Here is a 23,496-nt window from a genome sequence, read left to right as displayed (position 1 = left end):
CTTATTTATAAGTATTTTCATGTTTGTTGCCGTGTGTATGTGCTGATATCATAGGTGCCATATTGGAGACGCTTAGAATAGCCATTTCCACCCTATTGATGATGTCATGGGTCAAAGCAGACGGGTGAAATCGGACACTTCCATATTCCTAAACATCCAAACTCTGGATCATATTTCTCGGATGTCATAATGTGCCAGTATATGGAAATTAGGTACTGCACCATTTGACAATTGACTGATCAATTGTGTTTAATTAGTGTTTTCTTTGAACATTTAACATATAGTAAATTGCAACTCTCAGTATATTAATACACATAAACAACACACAAAAATTCTCCAGTTAGTGCTTTTCCCCATTCAACCTTCTCTCCCCAACCATTGTCCCTACTTCCTGTGCTTTCATGCTTTGCATTCATATGCTTCTCATAGTTACATTTCATTATTAAACTGTCACTGGTACCTTTGATTTATTAATTACCTGTAGCTCTGTGTTAATAGTTCAGAATTTTGGTCCTTGTAAACTATTTTTGTTTCAGACTAGTTACCTGCTTCGTTTCTCTTTCCAAGCTGATTTAGAGGAACTTTTTCCTTTCCCGTGTTTTCAACTTATTACCCACATCTTTTTCTTTTCATAAGGGCAGTTTATAATTTGATATTTTTTCATAATTTGTATCTGTCAGCACGATTCAATTTGCTATGTAGGCTATTGTGAAGTTACTGTATTGCTTCATGTGGTTTGCATTGCTATAGCCCACATTATTGAATTATTTGTGAATAGTGTCATTATCTTTTCCTACTTTTTCCTAGGTGTCATTAAATCCTCAAAGAATACTCAAGCATGAGGCGGAGGAGGAAAAAGCAGAGACTGCACGGATGTCAAGCTTTATTGGTGCCATTACTATTGGTGATTTAGTAAAGAGCACCCTTGGGCCAAAAGGTATGGACAAAATACTTGTTTCAATGGGCCGTAATGAAGGTCAGGTGGAAATTACAAATGATGGTGCAACAATATTGAAAGCTGTAGGTGTTGATAATCCAGCTGCCAAAATCCTTGTTGACATGTCACGTGTCCAGGATGATGAAGTTGGAGATGGAACTACTTCCGTTACAGTTCTTGGTATGTATAGCAGCCACAGTATCTCTCCCTCTTCCCCTCTGTGTGTGTGTATGTGTGTTCCACTTTCAGTTTTTAATTGGATTACTCATATAATTTCTCTTGCATATTGAGTGCTTGAAGACCTTCCTTAGACTATGTTAACAGTTAAGAAATAAGGTAATTTCTATTATAGCTGCTGAGTTGTTACGTGAAGCTGAAAAACTTATTGATCAGAAGATCCATCCGCAGATAATTATTGCTGGTTGGCGGAAGGCACTGCAGGTTGCAGTTGATGCTCTTTCAGCTGCAGCCATGGATAACAGGTAGGCTGTGTATCCAGTTTTCCATTCATTTTGTACTCTTACTGTGAAGTATTTATTCAACTGATCAAGTACCTGAAATTAAAAATATATTGGAAGAAATGTTTTTACAAGTTATATGGTCGACTCAATTATGACACATTTGCAAATTACATAAGAATTACGCGAATATGATCCAGTAGCTATGGTGATAGTAACTGGCACAAAATATGATAAATTTTCATTCAGACCACCATTTCACCCAGTTTCAAAGAATGGATACAAGTGGAGTGCTATCTAAATATGTAAAAAGTCACAAGGGGACTAATGACCTCAGATTTTAAGTCCCATAGTGCTCAGAGCCATTTGAAAAGTGACAGGTTCAGTTGAGTTTGTGTATATGCAAACAGGTGCTTGCAGATACCTATTCTTTATTTAAAAGTTGTATTAGTCCAAAGCCCTGTGGCACCTTAGTGTCACTAAAGTCAACATTAAATATACTGAAATGCTATTCAGTGTCTCATAACATTGTGCGAAAGTCTACTTCTGAAACATTAAATTGTCAACCTGTATGACCACCATCACAAATCTATCTGCTCCAGTACACGTCCAGAACCCATGAGTCTCAAAATGTTAAGTATTGGTTCATGGGCAAATGCTAGCATCAGATGACATTAAACTTTTCAGTAAGTTCCAAGCTAATCTTAGGAGACTCGGCCGGTTGTGTTATGGTGGTGGTGGTTGTTGGGATGTTTAAGGGGGGCTAAACAGCTAAGGTCATCAGTCCCCCAGGTTGTGTTATGCATTTAGCCTCTGAGCAGAGGTTGTTTTGCATGGGTGCATCCCAAGACCACTTTTAACAGTCCTTTGAACTGAGTGTCTAGGTATGCCCAGTTGCACTGCTAATTTTTTGCACATTTTGTCAGGGCTGGTCTGTAGAGGGTCCATCCAAGTCAAGTGATTCAATAAAAATTAAGTCGGTTGCTTGACCATTTTCAAATATTTTGGGTTTTTTATACGTCATTAACCTACAGTTGAGAAGTTGGAAACAGATTTTAAAAAATTGCCTTGCACTGTTATTGAATGGTGGCCATTTTTATTTGTAGATGCACAATGGTTCTTCATTTTGGAGACATAAGCATCAATGTGAATATCTCTGCACTGGGTTAAGTTACAAAATTGCAGTTGACGTGATCACCACACACTCGGTGTACATAAAATCTGGGAACACTTTCAGTTATTTATTGCACAAGAACTAAACATTCTACGGTTGTCATACATATTGCATTTTGAAGAGAAACTCTGAAAGTTTTTTTACAAAAATTCGATATGCGAACCATGAGCGACCCGGCAGACGTCAATATGGTAATTGAATTCTTGCCATACCCATCCCGGCACAGCATCATCAACTGTAGCAGTCGCTTCTCGTATTCTCTCCTGGAGCTCTGCTGCATCACGTGGTAGAGGCAGTACATACACCAGATCTTTAATGTGTCTTCACAGAAAAAAGTTACACAAAGTGAGATCTGGTGTTCGGGTAGGCCATTCACGTATTTAACTCCATTTTGTAGTAATTTCTGTTTTCTTACATTTAACTCCATTTATAACAACTCTTTTGCTATCTTTGCTACCCCAGCACATTCTGCTGTTTACATCATCTTCAAGAAACTGCTAGATCTTTTCAGTTGTTATTTCACTTTAACCTACTCCTTTCTCCTTTCCTAAAACTGGTAGAATGTCCTGCTCTTTTACTAATTTCCAGGTTAGTCTAATTGAATGATCAGAAATGTTGAACTTGTGAACTACTTTTTTCTCTTGACTATGAGACAGGGAGCAAACTTAAAATTTTAACTATTTTCTCTTTAGGTGTCACTGAACATTTACTTTTTGAATTTGTCATTTAAGCTTAAATATTCAGTGCCGGATTATTCTAGAGGTAGGTTTTCTTCTTTTTTTAGAAATGCTGGGTATCTGCATTATTGAAGCATGATTCTAAGTCTCTTCTAATTTTATCTGAAATTCGTTATACCTTTCTTACGGTAGCTGCTTTTTTTTCTGCTACTGTTTTCTTATTTTCGAAGTGGGAGATACCTCTAAATTAGAAAAAGCAAAATCAAATTTACTAATATCTTCCTCACTAAGAATATAAATGTCATTATCAAGGTTACAGATTCTGGATCATGAAAATTATTTTTGAGTAACAATTTCGGCAAAGGAACTTGCAGGAATCACATCAAGTTTTACTCTGGAAACTGTTTTACACACACTTATCAAGGACAAATGTTCAAGTTTTATTTTGCTCAAACGTTTTTTAACTGGCTTTTTATGAGCTTTCTACATCTACATTTATACTCCACAAGCCACCCAACGGTGTGTGGTGGAGGGCACTTTACGTGCCACTGCATTACCTTCCTTTCCTGTTCCAGTCGCTTATGGTTCATGGGAAGAACGACTGTCTGAAAGCCTACGTGCGCGCTCTAATCTCTCTAATTTTACATTCGTGATCTCCTCAGGAGGTATAAGTAGGGGGAAGCAATATATTCGATACCTCATCCAGAAACACACCCTCTCGAAACTTGGCGAGCAAGCTACACCGTGATGCAGAGCGCCTCTCTTGCAGAGTCTGCCACTTGAGTTTGTTAAACATCTCCGTAACGCTATCACGCTTACCAAATAATCATGTGACGAAATGCGCCACTCTTCTTTGGATCTTCTGTATCTCCTCTGTCAACCCAACCTGGCACGGATCCCACATTGATGAGCAATACTCAAGCACAGGTCAAATGAGTGTTTTGCAAGCCACCTCCTCCACTTCAAATCGTTCCGTATGCATACTCCCAGGTATTTTACAGAAGTAACTGCTACCAGTGTTTGTTCTGCTATCATATAATCATACAATAGAGGATCCTTCTTTCTATGTATTCACAATATATTACATTTGTCTATGTTAAGGGTCAGTTGCCACTCCCTGCAGCAAGTGCCTATCCACTGCAGATCTTCCTGCATTTCGCTGCAATTTTCTAATACTGCAACTTCTCTGTATACTACAGAATCATCCGCGAAAAGCCACATGGAACTTCCAACACTATCTACTGGGTCATTTATATATATTGAGAAAAGCAATGGTCCCATAACGCTCCCTTATGGCACACCAGAGGTTACTTTGTCTGTAGACGTCTCTCCATTGAGAACAACATGCTGTGTTCTGTTTGTTAAAAAACTCTGCAATCCAGCCACACATCTGGTCTGATATTCCGTAGGCTCTTACTTTATGAGGCGACAGTGCAGAACTGTATCGAACGCCTTCCAGAAGTCAAGGAAAATGGCATCTACCTGGGAGCCTGTGGCTAATATTTTCTGGGTCTCATGAACAAATAAAGGGAGTTGGGTCTGACACGATTGCTGTTTCCAGAATCCATGTTGATTCCTACAGAGCAGATTCTGGGTTTCCAGAAATGACATGATATGCGAGCAAAAAACATGTTCCAAAATTCTACAACAGATCGATGTCAGAGATATAAGCCTATAGTTTTGCGCATCTGCTCGACAACCCTTCTTGAAAACTGGAACTACCTGTGCTCTTTTCAATCATTTGGAACCTACCGTTGCTCTAGAGACTTGCGGTACACGGCTGTTAGAAGGGGGGAAAGTTCTTTCGCGTACTCTGTGTAGAATCGAATTGGTATCCCGTCAGGTCCAGTGGACTTTCCTCTGTTGAGTGATTTCAGTCGCTTTTCTATTCCTTGGGCACTTATTTTGATGTCAGCCATTTTTTCTTTCTTGTGAGGATTTAGAGAAGGAACTGCAGTGCGGTCTTCCTCTGTGAAACAGCTTTGGAAAAAGGTGTTTAGTATTTCAGCTTTGAGTGTATCAGAGCCTTTTTGCAAAAATGTAATTGTACTTCAGAATGTATATATTTTTTCAAGATACTCATGAACTGATGATAGAGAAGAACTTTGTAATTTAAACAAAGTTTGCCTGTCTTCATTGAAGTCATCAACATTTTTTAAGATTTTTGAATCTAAACAATAAAATGTTTTGTGACACACTTCAATTACTGTCTGTCTGCTAGAGCACTGTTCATCCATTTTATTGCATTGCAATTGGTCTTTCAAATTTAGCTAATGTTTAATTTTAAAATCGATTTAGTTAATTAAAAATTGCACTCACACCAAAACCACATAAAATATTCTACACCCTCAATGAAGTATGTACATCCACTATTTCTGAACAGACCTACTACAACAATGCCATACCAAATGAGTGTAGTGGGGTACACAGTTCTTGTACAGACTTGTCACTGACTACTGGGTTCATGTGCAGACTTGTTACTCTGTCCCCTGAGTCCCTGTACACACTTGTCCTGAGGACTAAACTCATGCACAAAGCTGTAGCCTTCTCAACAATAGAGAAATTCCGCGTGTTTATTATTTTAATTTTTATCATTTTGAACTTGTAATGATGTTGTAATGAGAAAAAACCTGGATATCAATGGGCATTTTTTTAACATAAAACTAAAGGAAAAGCTCCTATTGTTTAATATTTTACCATTGAAATAAATAATACTACCTAAATATAGGGTGATAGTGTTAACTAAATGTAGGTTACAGCTAAATTTTATTACAATGAAACAATAAGCCAATTAAATAGGCAACAACATCAGATCAGTTGCAGTGTAATGTGAATTATTTCCTTATTTTCAAAAATCCGTACCTCCGTTCACAGTCAAATATCAATGATGAAATTTTTAAAGCACTTTGCTATCATATAGGTGTATGAAGTGTGCAAAAATCAATTTTTTTTATATTCAGCCCCACCAGAGTTAACTAGCCCCAAACTTCACAAAAAATAGAGATTTTCAAAATTAAAAAAAATTAAGAAAACATTTGTCAGTGTTCTTGCTCTGTATGAGGCTAGTTGTTAATGATATCTAATTAGAGTAAAAAAATTCACACTGATAAATCACTCCTTGGTAGTTATTTTTGGGTTTAAAAAGTGGATTTTCTACACTTTCAGCACCAAACTTGGAGATAATGTTGACTGGTTATTTTTGAATTTAAGGTGTTTTGGGTAATAAACGATGTTGTAGAGGAGACTTCAGTCATGTCAATTGCAATGTTGTAGCTTAACTCAGTGCAGAGATTTCAAATTGATGCAGATTTCTCCAAATTGAAAAACCGTTGTGCACTTGGAGATAAAAATAGCCAACATTCAGTAATGGTGCAAGGTAATTTTAAACTGTTTTGAACTTCTCAATTGTAGCTTAATGATACATAAAATAATAAAAATATTTAAAAATGGTCAAACAACCCTCATTGGATCACTTCAAATGGACGCTAGAGCAACTTGCATTGCTTCAGTATTCTCTGGGAACAAATAGCTGAAGCTGCTTCACTTCTATAGTAAATCTTTCTGTACAAACTGATCATACAGCCTGTGAATGGTTCTCTTACAAGGGGCCCACTGTGTGTTAAACTATTTTTGGAAACCACCTCAACCACCTGCGAGCTGCAACAGGACTTTTCATTTCATGAAAAAGTACCACCGCTGCTGATCACTGCTGTGTTTTTAGTTGTTCATTGTCAGCCATGTAAACACTAGTCTCCTGTGAATTATGTTTCAATTTACAACTCATTTCTTTCTCCAAGCTCTGTTGCTACTGCTGTTAAAATGCTCAATGGAATATCTGGTGCAACTCAGAAATTATGTACGGAACAAATTGTACACATTCCAGCACTACCCTGAACCTGCCAAATATTAACAATGTGTTCCACCGTTTGAATTTATGGGAAATTGAACCTACAGCTTACTAACTGTGAGAGCACTAGTACTCGTTGATGATGACTCCTGTATCAGTTGGTGCATTAAGTCAGTAACAACAATGTAGGGAATAATAGATTGCTACTTGCCATAAAGAAGACATGGTAAGTTGCAGACAGGCACAATCAAAACACACATCTTTCAGCCATAGCCTTCGCCAGCAAAAGAGAAATAGAAAAATAAGCAAGCATACCTCACGCACACATGACCGGCAACTGGGGCCAGGATGCATTCTCTGTTTCCCTTTTTTTGATGAGGGCTCTGGCCAAAAGCTTTGTGTAAATGTCTTTTAATTGTGCCTGTGTGCAACTTAACATGTCTTCTTTATGATACATAACAATCTATCTTTCCCTACGTTGTTGATAGTCCTACATCTAAATATCCCCTTTCTTGGACACACATTAATTAATATCTCGGTTGTGCAACAATTTATAGTCTTCTTAATTTTTATATGAACGCTGTTAAGTTGGCTTTAGTTTCATAAAAAGTCATAGCTGGCTAGAATTTTTGGAACGGAATGAACAGTAGAACATGAACCCTGAGCTGCCTGTTTTAGATTCCTTGTAATAATTGTTATTTACACTAAAGTCTTGAAACTTGGTACAGCTGTGTTATTTCATCATGTAATCAAGTGCTGAAATTAGAAATTTCTATAACAATACAAACGATAGTTAATCTATTATGAATAGGGATGTTTTTGTTCCAAATTTGATTTTTAGCAAATAATTTAAAAACTAATAGAGGTAGTGTAATGGAGTCACATAGTTAAAGTTGTTATGTCAAACTGAGGCTACATATGAATTTTGATCTTTCGGTGTCTGATATTTAGCACTTCAATTTTTTGTAAAAACGCCGATTTTGACCAAAATATTGCGCTCCAGTCAAGTTCAGTCGTGTAACTTTTTATTGCTGAGACTTAACAGTGTTGACATTAATATAGTGAAGCATACATTGACAAAATTTGGAAAAGTTATTTTAATTTTTAATCTCACTCTTAGATTAGGGTGCAATCCTTTGTATGCTAAGCACACACACCTTACGTGGCCCTAGTGGTTGTGAACTGGGGCAAGTCTCAGCACACTCACTCACTCACCTCTGTATCTCTCACAATGATATAGGACTTGTTTTGCCACAGCATTGCCTGCATGCCAGTTACTCTGTCTCTCTCAATTCTCAATAAACTATTCAGTGAAAAAAAATTTGCTTCTTTCCTTACTTGGAGTCCCATATGTCTGCTTCATCGCGAACTGACTTATCTTCTCGTTAATGGTCTTAATTATTGTGATGTTTCAAAAATATGTGGCCACCATATGAAATGCAAATAGTTTGCAAACAATAGGATTCACTGTGAGTTAATGTGTAGTGCATGCTAGATTATACATTGTTGCAGGGTAATTCCATGTCAAATCAACACTGTGATTTTATTCACCATCTGAAATTTTGATGAAACTTGGTGCAAAGGTAGCAAACACATAGATTAAGAAAAATACCCAATTTTGTTAAATCAGCACAGTAATTTTACTCACCAGCTCAGATTTTGATGAAACTTGGCGCAAAGGTAGCAGACAGATAGATTTAGAAAAGTAACAAATTTTGTTAAAATCCATTGACTCATTATGAAAATACTGCGATGTAAAGTCTTCAAAAATCACTGAAAAACCCTACATCACCATAATTTCAAATTGCTGTAGGAACTCTCCTAATTTAGCTAAAATGGTTGGAGATGTCAGTTTTCAGCACTTTCGATGAGTTTCCTATGGTATACAATTCAATATGGGTTCAAGATGATTTTTTTTTTTAATTGGCGTTTGTCTGGTAATAAATGTGCAACCAGTCACTTTTTTACGATTTATTCAACCATGAACATGTTTTCGAGCCACTGCAGGCTTACTTTCAGATGGAGATGTTACACAAGCATTATGTTGTTGTGTTGTAACTCCTCCATATGAAGATGAGCCTGCAGTGGCTCAAAAACATGTTCATGGTTGAACAAATCATAAAAAAGCGACTGGTTGCATATTTATTACCAGATAAACACAAATTTAAATAAGTCACAGTTCATCATCCACAATGGATATACTGAAATTACCACTACCTCGCCAGGTAAAACGAACACCTACAGGAACAAAAAGTTTAAACTGATAAAATTCACCCAAGCTGTCAAGTTTAATGAGATATGTCTAACTGAAAACGTCATTCCAAACCACATTAATGTAAAGATCAATAACAGCAAGTCAGCACAGAAGGCCAAAAGAAATTGTGGAATCTTATGGCTAAAATCGGAAATAGGAAAACACTACAAACAGACCAACCGACCTGACTAAGCAGCTGTATGAGTTGCACTTTGAACTATGTGATGTCATCGACCCAAGTCGCCTTACACAATTTCTTGACAGTGTTGATGCACAGGTTAATAAAGTACAACTGGAAGTAGAGTGAAAGCAAAAGAAAAAAAGTTTCAGATCTGATCTTGTTGTACACCACATAAATTTCATCATAGAGTTGTGAATAATACTGACATAACTTTTAACAGTAATTAGCTGAGCCTACTAAACAAAGGGCGGAAGCATGACATTGCTCTCAATAAGAAAAATATCAAAAATTTAATCATTAGAACCAAAAATGGCCTGTGCCACAGCCAAACTAAGCCACAACACACAGAACGCCATAGCACATAAAGCAAACCGAATTATAAAGAAAAATCTTATAGAAAATAAAAATTCAAAATCAGCCCACTGTGGGCACATAATACTTGCAAACATCAATAAAAAACTTACTAGTCATGAAGCCCTAGTAATAAAAAGCAGATAAAAGCAACAGGGCAGTTATCGTGTACCAAAGAGACTACAGTAACAAAACCCTTGAATTTTTTGAATCTAATAATATCACTGAACTACAAACAGACCCCACCCAAAAGTACCAAGAGAAGCTGAAAAGACGACTTAAAAACCGCAGTTTTCTACTGACCAGTAATGAAGCTCAGTACTGTGTTACAATGAATCCACAGACTCCTGGGTTAAGGTCTCAGCCAGAGATTCACAAAACTGGTTGTCCCATATGTCCAGTACAGTAGACAGTCCAGGATACAAACTTCATGATATACTGAAGAAAAATTACACCTTTGAAAACAGCTTTTCAATGAAAAACAGTTTTGAGTTAATCAACTACATAATCTAATAGTGCCAGACACAGCAACATTTGCCTCCTTTGACATAATAAACCTCTGCACCAATATCCCCTGCAAAGGAACTCTCGCAATAATACAAAAGAATCTAATCAAATACAAAAAGCTAAACAATACAGAAATTTATGAACTCAAGATGTTGCTTGAATTAGTCCTCTCACATAATTACTTTTCATTCAGTGGCAAATATCAGATGCAAAACAACGGTCTAGCAATGGGTAGCAGCCTTGCAGGCTTGCTTGCTGACATATTTATACATAATCTGGAACAAGACTTCTTAACACACCCACAATTTACTGACAAAATTTTGTACTATAGAAGATGACACAATAGTACTTTTCAAGGGTCCAAAAGAAGAAATAAGTAACCTAGCAGAGGAAATGAATAAAATGCACCCAAATATTAAATTCACAGTTGAATACCAGACCACTGATGGGATAACTTCCTTGACATGACTATCTTCACTCACATTAACAAGCATACTTTCCAAATACGCAGAAAACCCACTACCAGTGATGTTACCATTAACAATACCTCATGCCACCCAAACAAACTTAAAACTGCTTTCATCGGGTCATCTGTAAACCATATGCTCCGCACCCCAATCAGTGAAGAAGGTCCATGTAAAGAAATGAACATACTTAAATCTATAGCCCAAAATAATGGTTATAATGCCTCTTTGATAAACACTCTAGATGAAAAAATCCATAGTAAACTCAAGCAACCACCATCACCATTACAAACCAGGAAAGAAATAACAAAACTTGTCTGTCTTTCATTCCTTGGCAAAGTGTTATATAAACTTGCAAATCTCTTCACACCGCACCACATAAAAATATCCTTCCACACTGACAATAAACTACAAATCTCAGCAAAATCACAGTGAAGCACTAAACATAGTCTTCAGCCTGTACACACCCTTTCACTTCTGCAATGTGTTGTTGCAATTTCTTCAGATGCTGTTGTGTTATTGCTTTCACTGACCATTTACCAAGTTCATCAATGAAACTGTCAAAGGCAACAGTTTCCTTAATTTGTTTATTTTCCTCCCATGTCACATATTTCTGCAGAGTTAGCTGCTGTGTCTTCCAGGCCAAGTGTCTGTAAAGACAGTCTTCCCTTTCCAGGACAGTCACCACATTCTTGATACAAGCGGGTCTCTCGCTATGTGTCACAGACCACTAATGACTTTACATGCCCAACCAAGGTGTCATATGTCACATGCTCCAATAAGTTCTTCAAAGTTACCACACAAAGTTCAAAATTTGCGAAGTACACACATAAGCAGACATCTCTAGGTGGGTGTGGAACTACCCATTAGGTTGTATTGCATATAATTTTGTTCTTCCAATATGTGAAGTTGTATAGATGCTCTTATAAATTGCAAAAGTTCCTTTAATACTGCGAGTCATGTATCTCTTCACTTTCACAACTTTTTGACCTCAACTGTTACAGCTATAGTCTTTTTTGTTGGCACTCTGACGAGAACAGTCCCATTTATCTTCCACATAAAATGACTGCACTGTTTGAACTTGAGCTGCTTCTACAGGATGTCCATAAAAGGGATCTGGTCTTCCAAAGACTCCTTTTACAGATCTCACATTTCTTGATTTGACCATGTGCTTTGATACTGATGGAACATGGTTCAAAATTGTTTTCTTTGAAAATGTCTCTGGAATAATAGTTAAAATTTGCACCTTTTCACTGCAAGATGCACAGTATTCAACAGCTGAATTGATATTTGTGAAAAATTCCTGAAAAGAGTGCTTTGGTTCATTTTCTTCTGAAGATGGAATTTCTACTTTAAAGAGTGTGGTCAGTTTTACTGTAGTGTATTTATCCACAGCTTTAGTAATATCTCTGCAGTTTGTTGATGCATAGAGCTTATGACTCGACTTCACTGACCATGATTTCTTAACAGGACTAATACCTACCTCTGCAGTTGACTGAATCAGGGTATTTAATTCTTCCTCTATTGATGCAAAATTTGCATCATATGCACCATGGGAGACTTCACCTTGTACAGATACTATCATTGTTGTTGTTCTGGCAAAACATTTGGAACACAAAAAGTCGTCACTGGAAACATCTTCACTTTGAAACAGAGTCTTCAAACGAGAACACTTATTCCCAGCCTCAACATAGTCTGTTTATCCTTCTATGGATATGCAGTCAGCACACATCACTCTCCTGTGGCCCCAGTCAGAAGACATTTCAAACAGTCCTTTTCACAAAACATACTGCAACTGTGTCAACTGGCAAATTCCTCACAAAAAACACATAACTAATTGGATTGTCTCAGATTTCTTAGAAGCCTCTTCAGTAAACAAATTATCACTGAACAACTACAATACAGACACCTGCAATGAACAACCATGGCAAAGATACTGACAAGAAACTACAACAAACTGTAAGAAATATCTACAACAATGAAAGTAAAAAGAAATAACTGCAACAAAGTGATAAGTAATAAATGGAACAAAGACAATAGAAATAAACATTGTAACAAAGAAATTAGTAAGAAACAACTTCAGTGAAGACATACATTACCCTTGGAAGTTAAAAAAAGATTTTTTAAAATAAAACCTGTCCAACTTAAAAGTGGGAAGCTCTCCTTTACAGAGAATATAGTACTACATGGTACTAATCAACAGGAAAAAAATCTAACTTTTCTGGATTGGCATTTTTGAAAAAAAAAATTCTGCGAATTATGAAAAAGATTCAAAAGGTGACAGTAAAAGAGCTTTGACAGATGTGTCCAAAGATACCATTGTAACCACAAAGCAATTATCTTTCAAATAAAACAATTCTAATAAAGTATCTGGAACTGTTACAGAGATAACAGCATCTTAAAAATCTTTTCTGATAATCGCATCTTCAAAATGTTCGCAGTGTCATCTTTGGAGGCGTGTATCTCAGCGCAGGAATTTTTTTCGGAGAAAACAAAAAAATATGTGTTTATTACTTACTCCTGAATTTTAACATGTGCTAAATTGAATAACATCTGAGACTATTAAGGTACCCTCCCCCCTGCCTGAAGTGATACAGATTATGTGTCTATAAATTGAGAGAATGTGAGTGCTTGAAATGTGAGAGGGCTGTGTGACAGTCATATTCAGCACTGTTTATGATTTGTTAATTAACCTTAATATCAATTTGTTTTCTTTGGTCCTTGCCAAGATATGTAATTTATTGTTCCTGAAAAGAAAATGGTAGCAGTGAGTGTTCATTTGGTTAATGATGCAGTTCCTTCCTGGTGGTTTAGTATTATTATGATTATGAATCCTAAGATTGATTTGATACAGATCTTCATTCCTTTCGTTTGCCAGCTATTTTCTTCATTCCAATAGGACTACTGTGTACTACATCATCATCGAACTGTCTTACGTACATATAGCTAACCTGCCCTAGCAATTCTTTTTCTGTCATTCCATCAGTGACAGTTTTTAGCAACAACTAATGTTATGAGGGTGGTTCGAAAAGTTCTCAGAATCACCACGGGAAGTCAGCACTAGTGCAATGAGTTGTTCACTTGATATTCATTGGACTGTTGCCTGTAAACACGTGCCATGTTAGTGCTCTTGGAAGAGGGCTGTGGTGGTGACGTGGCTCTGTTGTTGTTCCCGTGTAGTGATTTGCGAAGATGGAAAAAATAGAGAACAATTACTAAGTACTTCCTAAAGAAAGGTGTGAAAGCGAAGGACATTCGTGCCGATTTCCAGAATACACTGGGGAACTCTGCTCCTTCATATTCAACTGTTGCCATGTGGACAAATGAATTTAAATTTTGTCGGGAGAGCTTAGATGATGGTCTGCGCAGTGATTGGCCAAGATGTGTCAGTACTCCAGAAATCATTGCAAAAGTGCACAAAATGGTCATCGATGATCACCGATTGAAAGTGCGTGAAATTGCTCACGCTTGCCAGATATCATCTGAAAGGGTAGATCACATTTTAACTGAAGAAATAGAAATGAAAAAATTATCTGCAAGATAGGTGCCGTGCCTTTTGACCAGTGCCTGCACACATGTGCCGCCGCCATGGCAGAATTACATGAACTAAGGTGTGAATTGTTGCCACACCCGCCTTATTCACCTGATATGGCTCCATCAGACTTTCATCTCTTCCCAAAATTGAAAATTTTTCTTTGTGGACGAAGATTAGCATCAAACAAAGAATTGGTAGCCAGAGTTGACAACTATTTTGCAGGCTTTAGGAAACTCATTTCCGAGATGGGATCAAGGTACTGGAACATCATTGGACCAAGTGCATTAATCTACAAGGAGACTACATTGAAAAATATAAAAAGTTTCAGTGATGTAAGTACTTTTTTCCTATTTGGTTCTGAGAACTTTTCAAACCATCCTCGTGTCATACATGCCAGACAGTTCACTTTTCGATGTGTTATACTCATTACTAAGGATTTTTTTTATTTATCAGTGTCTCATTCTTGAGCCAACTAATGTTCATTGATCTTCCGGGCTTTTGAAATGTTTCTGATTGCTTCATTTCCATCCTCTCTGTGGTGTATGCTCAACAGTACTGCTGTGCCCTTCAAGCACTTCCCATTTTTTTTTGTTTCATTAAACACAAATCTAAAGACAGTATATATGCACGGTGACAACTGTATCAAAATTCTGACACTCGAGCAGTGTATGGCTGAAGGTTTGCAAATTGCCACCACAATGTGTTCTCATCCTTTCTTTGGAAAGTAATATTCTTTGCGAATTCCCTGTTACCCCAAAATATTGTTACACAGCAGAAATGTATTGCGGGCAGATGTAAAATTTTCTTATAGTGCCCTTCAGCCAACACCAGGTTAGCACAAAGAAGACTAACGCTCGTGTTTGGTCCCCTCCCCCAGATCAACCAACCAATTCAACACCCCATGTCCCAATCAAAATGACAAACAGGCAGAAAGTTGATACTGCTGATAGTAGTACAAACTTGGAAGAGAGAGCCTCACCTCTCACAAGTGAGAAGCTGAAATCATAAACTTAGCAACTTGACCTCAGTGAGCGGAAGACTTCACATCATTGTAACAGCACAGCTTGATTTCATAAGAAGGAGTAAAAGTTTCACAAGAACACCTATTGGCTTGCTGATATGGTGAAAAAGCAAAAAACTGAAGCCCTGAAAGCCATTCATATGATATACAGTGGCTATGAACACTGCTAAACAGTGCTTGTCTGTAAAGGTAGACATTGTCTGGAAGCTTAGCAATATTTTCAGTCTTGTTTACATGAAATCAAAAACTGAATGCCTAAATTCTATGGTGAGTTGTTACATTTACTCCTTCCATTACTTCTCTGAATTACAATTATTGTTATCAAATGTCTAATGATATGTGGCACATGAAAACTGGGGTTGGCAAGTAGTTACAGTTTTACATTCCCCATTTTTTTCATGGCATTGAGGCAGTAACCGAACTGAGGACATTAGAAAAGTAGCGTATGTATTGAATGACATAACAAGTATACATCATTCATCCTCTTCCTCCTCCCACTAGATAGATGCAGTTAGTAAAATATATTTTTAAAATTCTCTAAGTCATGAACAAACTGTGATGGCACCCCCATCACACCTAACTGAGCCATAGACTTGGGCTTTATCCAGATAACAAATTCCACCAACTGTATCTATATGATCTGTACGACATTGTAACTGTGAAGCAAACTTCATTCTATTGAAATGTGCAACTGTTCTAAGAACATAAGCTAACACATTATGCTATTAGTTTATCTTTCCAGGAAACCATTAATATGATTTTTCTTTTCTTATATTGTAGTGGTGATGAGGCAAAATTTCATCAAGATCTCTACAATATTGCATCAACTACCCTTAGTTCTAAAATTCTGTCGCAACACAAGGATCATTTTGCAAAGCTTGCAGTTACTGCTGTGTTGAGACTGAAAGGATCAGGAAATCTTTCAGCCATTCAGATTATAAAGAAGACTGGTGGTTGCCTTGAAGACTCATTCCTCGATGAAGGTATGTTACAAATTCTTTTTTGTGCTATTTGTCTTGTGTAGGTGTTAATATATGTTACAAAAATGTTCAGGTATTCGGCCAAGCAAGTGATGTCAGCCAGACTGGCTGATATTCCGGCAGAATGACTTCCTGTCATCTTCAGGCAGTCCTGATTGGTTAGTCATTAGCAGGCTCAGGAAAAAATTGTTTGATTTTGTAGCCAATTTCAGTGTTATTTTTTGCCATTCGGTAATATTTTCTGAATGCATGTTTTTCAAATTTCTTCTTTGTTTTTGTCTTATTTCAGCGCTACATTATAAATGATAACATACCTCTCAATTAAATTATATTTGATAGACATTAAAAATAAATTTTATTTCAATTTTTGGACAAAAAAGAAATCTTCCCAACAAATATTTATAATTGTTGTTTTATCTCATTTAATTGTAATCCAGTACTTTGTTGAGAATGAAAATATACCTCTGTTGTATATATTAGATTAAAATTAAAATTTATTTATATTACTATACAGAAAGATAAAACATTTATACAGGGTATGTCAGTTAAACCTGCATTTATTATTAGTGCGCGGAAGCATTGGAAGTAGTGGGGGGCGAGTAACCAAGGTGACCACTGCGTTCCCCAATACAAAGCATTTCAGTTGCCCTGGAGCAGTGGATTAAGCAGCAGTGGTCGTTTGCAGTGAAAGCGTTCTACCAAAGCGTTAGCTATGTAGCCACTCAGCGTTGTTTCCTGGTGCATTTTCAGATTAATCGTAATAGGCCAGTGCCTTTGGTTAACTCTATAAAAACTTGGGTCGAAAAGTCTGAAAATGTTGGTGAAACGACAAGGAAAAGAGGTGGCAGAGCGAAGACAGTGCATACTCCTGAGAATGTGGAACATGCAAGAACTGCTGTGGGAAGAAGGCCCCGGAGATCAGCGCGTAGACAGATTATTGCGCTTGGAATTTCTGATAGGACTGTCCGAAGGATTTTGAGGTTAGACTTACCGTATTTACTTGAATCTAAGCCGCACTCGAATCTAAGCCGCACCTGAAAAATGAGACTCGAAATCAAGGAAAAAAAATTTTCCCGAATCTAAGCCGCACCTAAAATTTGAGACTCGAAATTCAAGGGGAGAGAAAAGTTTTAGGCCGCATCTCTAAATCGAAACAAAGTTGGTCCATTGTAATATGAGACACAATTTAGGTCGAATGAATGACGATACAGCTACATTAGTTTGGTTGGAGTCGTAAGCTTAGCAGTTAAGCTTTACCAGGTAGCCATTGCTATGCGTCAGGCGCTCCATCCATATTTATACGGATACCCTTCCTTTTTCACGTGCTTCGTCTGGTTTGAACTGATTGCTTATTTTTCTTTGATCTGATAGGCGCGGTTTTCTTTGTTATAGGTGTTTACATCATTCTAAGCTGAAAATGCATTACTGTACTGTGTCATGCATTGTTTGTCGCATTCTGATAGTGCATGTTTACGGCCTGTCACCGCTCGCGGCATGGCTTGCTTTTGTGCGCTCCACCGCCGCTTACAGTTACAAAAAAATGAAAAAGAGAGGAGTCGTCTCATTAGCGAAACAATGACAAGAGACTGCTATTTGTTGTTACTTACACTGCTGTTTTCTTTGATAATGATCAACAAGAACCAAATAATAGACTGCGTATGATAGAAAATGTTCTGAACGAGAGTTTAGCGAAAATTTTTCTCCGTTTGAAAATCTTTGCAGGCGCCTCTTTAGTACATTACATTCTGCACAGAAATTAGTCATCTTAGATTTAAAAATCTAGTCAATTTCCGTGCTTCATTTCTGACTGTATCACTATTAGGCGTAAGAATAATACGAATATAAACATGACATGATATCTATATTCTTCCGCATTTGCTGTTGTCTCACTAGTTTCGTAGTTTATTAAGCAGACAGGATTTAAATGAGATAGCAGCAAACTCGAAACAATACATGTCAAAATGTTTATGTTCATATTATTCTTATGGTGAAGAGAATACTGCATGTGATTCACAATTCATAAAATTTCCTATTAGCGACCATCTCTTCTCACAGGTAAGAAAAAATTCAGAACGTAGAGTTGGCCATATTGACAAACATCCCAAACAGTCTTGCCAGTCGGATTTTTGTAGTACATTGAAATGCTGCTACATTCGAAGATGAACAATATGGAATTTGTATTTACTTTGTTGGATAATATATCAAAGTACAGTGGTCGAAACTCGGGGCGGAGGAAAAAAAGCTCGTCTTCCACTTTTTTTAAATTTATTTACTGACGCAGAGGTCTAGGCGCCAGTATTTATCTTTGTGCCTACAAACCATGCCTGTGTAGCGCTACATATATTCGACGGCAGAAGTTAGTTGTGGCGGCACCCACCAACATTTTTCAGAACTTCCTCTTGCTTTGCACTCGATTCTAAGCCGCAGGCGGTTTTTTGGATTACAAAAACTGGAAAAAAAGTGCAGCTTAGATTCGAGTAAATATGGTACATCACCACCCATACAAAATCCAAGTGGTTAACACTTTGAATAATAATGACTTCGTGGTCCAACAGCATTTCTGTACAAGTCTTTTGCAAATGATTTAAGAAAACGAGGAGCTTGTTCACAACCTTTAGATGAGTGACGAGGCACAGTTTCACCTTAATGGATATGTGAACAAACAGAACTTTAGATATTGGAGTGATCAGAACTCTCTCAAGCTCTATGAGAAACTCCTCCCCTCAGTCAAGGTAACAGTTTGGTGTGCAATGTCCTTATCGGGAATAATAGGCCCTTATTTTTTTGAGGACGAAAGAGGGCAGTCTGTTACCATGAATGCTGAGCACTATTCAACAATGTTGAGGACATTCTTCATACCTCAGCTTCGTCAGTCAATATGCAGTGAATGATGAAATATTATTTCAACAAGATGGAGCAACATGTCACACAACCCATGTGAGTATTAATGTTCTCAATGAAGTTTTTCCTAACTGGGTGATTTCCAAGAATGGAGTGATTGCTTGCCTCCTCCCCCGACCTTACAGCTTTCTGTTTCCCCCCTCCCCCCCCTTATGGGGTTACCTTAAGTGTATGTAGGTAGACCTCATAATGTTGGTGATCTCAAAGCAAGAATTGGGCTGGAAATCTAGAGAATTCCTCAGGGTATGCTCTGTCATGTGATGGATTGCTTCGTAAATTGCCTGAGAGTATGCCGTGATCGAGAAGGATGTCATCTTGCTGATGTTATTTCCAAACAAAGAAAAAAATGTTTTGATGTTTCTTAAATGCTTTTCAATGTAGAATAAGAGTGTGTGAATAAAATTTTGATATCTGCATCCGTGCGTATTTTACATTCATTTAAAAATGCAGGTTTGACTGCCGTACCCTGTATTAAACCAATAGATTTCCTTGTTCGAGAGTCAGTCACAGTTCTTTGAATACTGACTGGTGCCCGAACAACAGGGAACTGACATGCTTTGAGACTAGAAAATAGTGTGTTGATAATGACTAGGCACTAGCTGAAATCTGGATTTGCCAAATAAAACCTGCAAAAGGAGGACAACTGATTGCTGCGCTCTATAATTTATAAATCATATCACAGTCGCTGAGTGCACCCACATTCCTAATGGAAGGTAACCTGATGAAGCTGGAAACTAGTTTATCACGCTATGTACTATCAGTAAACACAGATTACCTTGGATGAATTCATTCATCCACTGGCGAAAATCTTTATTTTTCCAGTTTGTGAAGCGAAATGTTCAGTTTCGAAAACGTTTGCACAGTCCTTCAAGCCAGGTGTTTGCAGTAGTTTTCATTTTTCTTGGGACTTGAAAGCTGTCCCTGATCGAAGCTTGCACTTTGTTTTCACATTGGAAATCCTGGATCTATTTCATTTGTACTTCTCATTATGCACATGTTTCAGTACATTATCTTTTCTGCCCCAAAATATCTTGATGTTGCAGTATTTACAGAATACTGTATATTTATTGGGAGCATACAGAACATCAGCTTCAAACTTCTGTGTTCTTTCATTGGTAGTAACTACATGCTTCGGCTTTTTTTTACAATTATGGAAACTATTTCTGTGAACGAGATCAAAGTAAACAGAAAGAAAATACAAGAAAACATAATAGACACTACTGTGCGCTATTTGGACAAAAATGTGAAACAGAGCAGCTATTATGCACGGCCAGAGATCTTGGAGTGAGATGAATTTTGAGTTAGTAAATATAGTAGTAAATAATTCGTTTTTGGCACAGAAAGTCATCAAACTACTTTCCGTGGTGATGTCCACACAAACCAGTTGCTATTAAACAACATTTTCGGTGGTTACTATATATGTTTTAAATTGAGTTTACACTGTGATAGGAACGGAGTTTTTTGTCCTCCAAGTAATCTCAAAGATGTATACTTGATTTCTTTGGTCTTCCATCAGACACTTTAAATGAATTGTAAGACATCAGATGTTTTTGTGAGAAATGGTCATTTTTATAGTTTGTGAATTTGAGGCTTAAGATCCAGTTTTAGTGTTAAATAACTTATTAGTTACCATTAGCAATATACTGCTGCACCAATATTTTTGAAATTTTTATACAGAAACTGGAAAAATGCCAAATTTCACGATAGCTTGTTAAAAAGAGCTAATTTTGTGATATGTTGCTAAAAATGTTTTTTTGTCCTCATGTTGTAGTTAATGCGAAAGTTTCCTGTCCCTAGTCATTAGTAATCTGGCTAAATATCTAAAAACATTTTGAAATAATCATACAGAAAAGAATAGATTGCTACTCACCGTAAAGATGACATACTGAGTTGCACAGGCACAATGAAAAGACTGTTACACATTTCGCTTTCGGCTGACGATTTCATTATAAAGGGAGACACGCACACATAATTGCCATCTCCAGTAGCTCAGACCATCGAAGCTTCCTTTTATTGTTAATATTTTCCATTGTTCAAATAATTGTATGCCGGCAAAGCCTATAATAATATACATGTTACAGGTTTTCTGCTGGACAAGAAAGTGGGTCTTCACCAACCAAAACGTGTTGAAAATGCTCGAATACTTATTGCAAATACGCCAATGGACACAGACAAAATCAAGGTCTTTGGATCACGGGTACGAGTAGATTCTATGGCCAAAGTTGCAGAGATGGAACTTGCCGAGAAAGAAAAAATGAAGGACAAAGTAGCCAAGATCTTGAAACACAATTGCAATGTGTTCATCAACAGGTAACATTTGCATTGCTTTCATTTTTAGAGACAATGTTTCATTATACTGATAATTCCTAAATTAGAGAAGTTCTCTAGTGGATTTCATAAATATTAATTCTGATTTTGGCAAGTTTGTGCTCAGTGATCTGATGTGAAAGTTCATCCTCAAGAAATGAGCTCATGAGTAACACTTCTTTAATCCACAGCAATATTATTTATAATTATTTCATGTCTTTCACCATGTTTTGTATTGATGTAAGTTCCACTTTACCCAGTCTAGGTAGTGACCAAAATCTCAGTGCACCTTTTAGAGCTAGTGAGACTTTTAAGTTTCATTTAAAAAAATATTAACAAGTCACTCAGACTAGCTACACTATTCAAACAAATAAGTTGTAAATGTCTGTCAGCTCTACTGGAATTTTGTCTTCTGAAAGTAAGTATTGACCAGATATTCTGTTTCTTCATGGGAATATCAAACTTCACTTGATTGATGAAAGAGATAAGTACAGAAATTTTAAAGAAGAGAAGTAATTGCAGCAGTATAACTAACATAGAAATGTAAGGAATGTAAATCAAAATGGTTACAGCAAAAAATGTGAGGAAATGGTAGATTAAAACTGTTTCCCAGACACTGACTCGAACCCATAACTTTTCATTCTGGAAACAGTTCCCGAGGCTGTGGCCAAGCCATTTCTCTGCAGTATCCTTCCTTCAAAGAGTGCTAGTCCCGCAACATATGCGGAACTTAATGAATTTGGGAAGGCAAGAGAGTGATGATGGTGGAAGTAGAGCTATGAGGGCAATGAGTCGTGCTGGATAGCTCAGTTGGTAGAGAATTTGCTCGTGAGTGGCAAAGGTTTCAGGCTCAAGATCCGTTCCTGATGCGGTTCCTCACAGACCTTAGAAAGATGCCCCACTATTTCTTCCCTACAGAAGGAAATACTAGCTCCGAAAGCTGTGACATGTATTTTAATGTTTCTATTGGCAGTGCTGCAATTTCACTTCTCGAATGTAACTTCTGGCCCAGCAATTGTCTTGTAATTCTGTAGTTTTCTCAAGTGAATTTTCCTTTTTATTCAAGAACCACGTTGATTCATATGAAGACAATGTGCCAGAGGACAAGTTAAGACCAGTAACATGCTGTCGGAGTACTCCACTAATTTTTGAACAGAGGTCAGTCATATGTCACCAGGATATTCAAGAACCAAAGTTCTTGGGAGAAAAATGCAAGTGAAAACATTGTTGGTTGTATTATGTTAACAGAATCTTGCATCGGTTCTTGGTGGAACAACATTATAGTAAATTAAAAGCACCAGTTTGCTTTTGTTCCACAGTATTACTTTTATTGTGTTAAACCGGTTTTTGCCTTACAAGGCCATTTTCAGACAGTTACTGAGTATTGTAACCATAGAAGTTACAATGTTTGCAAATAACATTGGAAGAGAAGTAACATGTCTAGACTGAAGCAGAAACATACAGTAAGTAACATCTTTGACAGTGTGGTGGTAATGCAATGAAAAAGTAGGAAATTGAACAATAAATAAATAAAAATGGAGTAACAGGAAAAAACTTTAACACAAAATAGGAACAGCATGCCTGCATAACAGTTTATATTAATAAATAAAACTAATAAAATGAAATTAGTACTTGACAAGGCTTCATCAGGAGGTATAAAGCATGGAGAGTGATACATAAACCAATTAAAAGAAGAAACAATAATCAATATAGCTACAGAATACATAAGGAACTTAAGCAATATCAATAAGGTAAACAGAAATAAATAAATGCTGGGAAGTGGAGGAGTCTGAGGAAACATACAGTAAATGCAATCTTTGAGAGTGTGGTGGTACTGCATTTCAACATTAACATTATATTCAAAACTCTGGCTATGTACAATTTGCATTAAATAAATGAACC

At 37.0% G+C, this 23,496-nt stretch overlaps 1 protein-coding gene across 1 annotated transcript in view; it reads left to right on the top strand.

The window, feature by feature from the left end:
• LOC124804869 (T-complex protein 1 subunit beta) overlaps window positions 1–23,496 on the top strand; it is a 46,365-nt gene that overhangs the window by 2,994 nt on the left and 19,875 nt on the right. The window contains exons 2-5 of the mRNA XM_047265234.1: window positions 808–1,117; window positions 1,290–1,419; window positions 16,187–16,389; window positions 21,369–21,597. Of these exons, the coding sequence (XP_047121190.1) occupies window positions 808–1,117; window positions 1,290–1,419; window positions 16,187–16,389; window positions 21,369–21,597 (872 nt within the window). The remainder of the gene's footprint in view (window positions 1–807; window positions 1,118–1,289; window positions 1,420–16,186; window positions 16,390–21,368; window positions 21,598–23,496) is intronic.

The sequence above is a fragment of the Schistocerca piceifrons genome, chromosome 7 (genome assembly GCF_021461385.2).
Source record: "Schistocerca piceifrons isolate TAMUIC-IGC-003096 chromosome 7, iqSchPice1.1, whole genome shotgun sequence".
Classification (NCBI taxonomy): Eukaryota; Metazoa; Arthropoda; class Insecta; order Orthoptera; family Acrididae; genus Schistocerca; species Schistocerca piceifrons.
Note: the sequence above shows the minus strand (reverse complement) of the source record. Positions and strands in the feature narration are given on the sequence as shown.